This window comes from Babylonia areolata, chromosome 17 (genome assembly GCF_041734735.1).
Source record: "Babylonia areolata isolate BAREFJ2019XMU chromosome 17, ASM4173473v1, whole genome shotgun sequence".
In the NCBI taxonomy this organism is placed as follows: Eukaryota; Metazoa; Mollusca; class Gastropoda; order Neogastropoda; family Buccinidae; genus Babylonia; species Babylonia areolata.
The window spans coordinates 19,343,291-19,345,790 of record NC_134892.1 but is presented as its reverse complement, the minus strand read 5'-3'; the positions used below and the strand labels follow the sequence as shown (position 1 = coordinate 19,345,790).

Sequence of the window (2,500 nt, the reverse complement as noted above, 5' to 3'; positions counted from 1 at the left end):
CAAATGGAACACAGGGGTTCAACGTATAAAGTTTAAAGGCCCCACAGCAGTTCAAGGTCATTCGGGCAGTAATCTCATCCCCGCTGATCGGAGTAAAGTGCCTCCGCAGGACACAACACCATGCCAAAACAGGGCATCGAACCCCTTTCACTGATGAACACTGGGTCTGAAGTTCGATTTCTGATTCTTCCACTGTGGCTCTGCCCTGAAGAGTGTTGCATTTGTATCACCTGCTACCTACTCAGAGTCAGTCCTTTCAACTCAAAAGAGATTCAAAACAATTATAAAATCAAGCTAACAGTCCTAGATAAATTCTATAACAGCCTTTGCAAATCACTTTGTTTATTTTCTTGTATCTGACTAAGTAAAAAATCACATTTTGTTGTAATGATAACAATGGTAAAACCATGGTATTTGAACAAGCATAAGATGCATTATCAAGGTTCACATAATCAATACTGTACAAGCACTATTTATATCCAACCCAATGTCTTTTCTAAACACACACACACACACACACACACACACACACACACACACACATATATATATATATATATATATATATATATATATATATTCAGTCTAAGTATAAAAACAGACCCACATTCGTGTATGAGATAACATTCACATTCGAAGTGTCTTACATCATCCAGTTAATGTATTCACGTAATAAATTTCACTCCTAATTCCACAAATCAACTGATTACATGGATGGAGTAAACAACAAAGCTGGATCTGAAGCACTTGATTAAGCAGGGAACAACTCTCTGACATCTCATGACACAGAAAACTGACACGTGCAAATCTCTAACATTGTGGACTGTGTGTGTGTGGGGAGGGGGAAGGGGGAGGAGAGGGGTGAGTGGTGGTGATACGTCAACAGCTAGGAATGAAAACGAAAACTCTGATGTCAGAAAAAAGGGGACTTGAGAGATTGTTAAGTCATCACCGTCACAGTGCTGCCAAAGGAGGATAACCCAGATCCGTCAATTGACTGGCGTTCTGTCACCCTGTTTGTGTCCACAGACTGACGTGTCCTGTCTCCCTGTTGATGTCTACAGACTGACGTGTCCTGTCTCCCTGTTGATGTCTACAGACTGACGTGTCCTGTCTCCCTGTTGATGTCTACAGACTGACGTGCCCTGTCTCCCTGTTGATGTCTACAGACTGACGTGCCCTGTCTCCCTGTTGATGTCTACAGACTGACGTGTCCTGTCTCCCTGTTGATGTCTACAGACTGACGTGTCCTGTCTCCCTGTTGATGTCTACAGATTAACGTGTCATGTCTCCCTGTTGATGTTCTACAGTCTGACTTGTCATGTCTCCCTGTTGATGTCTACAGACTGACGTGTTCTGCCTCCCTGTTGATGTCTACAGACTGACGTGTCCTGTATCTCTGTTGATGTCTACAGACCGACGTGTCCTGTCTCCCTGTTGATGTCTACAGACTGACGTGTCCTGTCTCCCTGTTGATGTCTACAGACTGACGTGTCCTGTCTCCCTGTTGATGTCTACAGACTGACGTGTCCTGTCTCCCTGTTGATGTCTACAGACTGACGTGTTCTGTCTCCCTGTTGATGTCTACAGACTGACGTGTCATGTCTCCCTGTTGATGTCCACAGACTGACGTGTCCTGTCTCCCTGTTGATGTCTACAGACTGACGTGTCCTGTCTCCCTGTTGATGTCTACAGACTGACGTGTCCTGTCTCCCTGTTGGTGTTGCTCTACAGAGAAGAAAACTAGTGGGGTGTTTCTATGTTCAGGTAAACTGAACGCCATGTCGTCACCGTAAAAGCATCAACAAAAGTCAGTAGGCAACAGTAAAGGCTTACGATTCGCCCTCAATGTGGATAACAAAGGTGGAAGGAAAAACCAAGCCCCAACAGTCAGCTGTCACCAGCCAGAAGCTGGACAGCCACCAGCCTGTGAAGTGCTGAAGTGCATCCCTGGCTGTGTGGACCTCAGTGTACACCTACTTGACAGAAAGTCAGAAACACACGAACCAGGTAAGACAAAGAGAACACGTAGGTCACCAGAAATTTGTACTGCGATCTGTAAAGTCAGAATAATGAGCATTGGCTTCTCTAATGAACTCCAATGGATCGATTCCACATCGTACAAAACGAATGGGATAAATGCTGAACTCCACATACCGAAGCTCAACAGAGCCACCGCACAAACCAGACTGGCCAGTACCTTGAAGGAGAGAATACAGACCCAGGACTGAAGAATTCACTTCATCTTGAGTAGATCGTGTCCAATTCTGATTACTCAGAACGCGAGAAAACCAGACGGAGTGACCCAGTATATGCAACATTACTATTCATACATTCTCGGATGCAGACGAACATGAAAACACTTTTGCCGACATTAATGGAGGAAGTGAAAAAGAAGAGTCCAAAAGCATTTGGGACTCCCCAAAAACCGCAACCATGAAGGAACCCAAGCCCCCGTGGTATGGAACATCGACAGAAAACAGACGGCACAGGCCCCCCG

The 2,500-nt window shown here is 45.1% G+C and overlaps 1 protein-coding gene across 1 annotated transcript in view; it reads right to left on the bottom strand.

Moving 5' to 3' along the window:
• Positions 1 to 1,832: 1,832 nt before the first annotated feature.
• LOC143291538 (uncharacterized) overlaps positions 1,833 to 2,500 on the bottom strand; it is a 7,833-nt gene continuing 7,165 nt past the window's right edge. The window contains exon 5 of the mRNA XM_076601438.1: positions 1,833 to 1,976. Within this exon, the coding sequence (XP_076457553.1) occupies positions 1,833 to 1,976 (144 nt within the window). The remainder of the gene's footprint in view (positions 1,977 to 2,500) is intronic.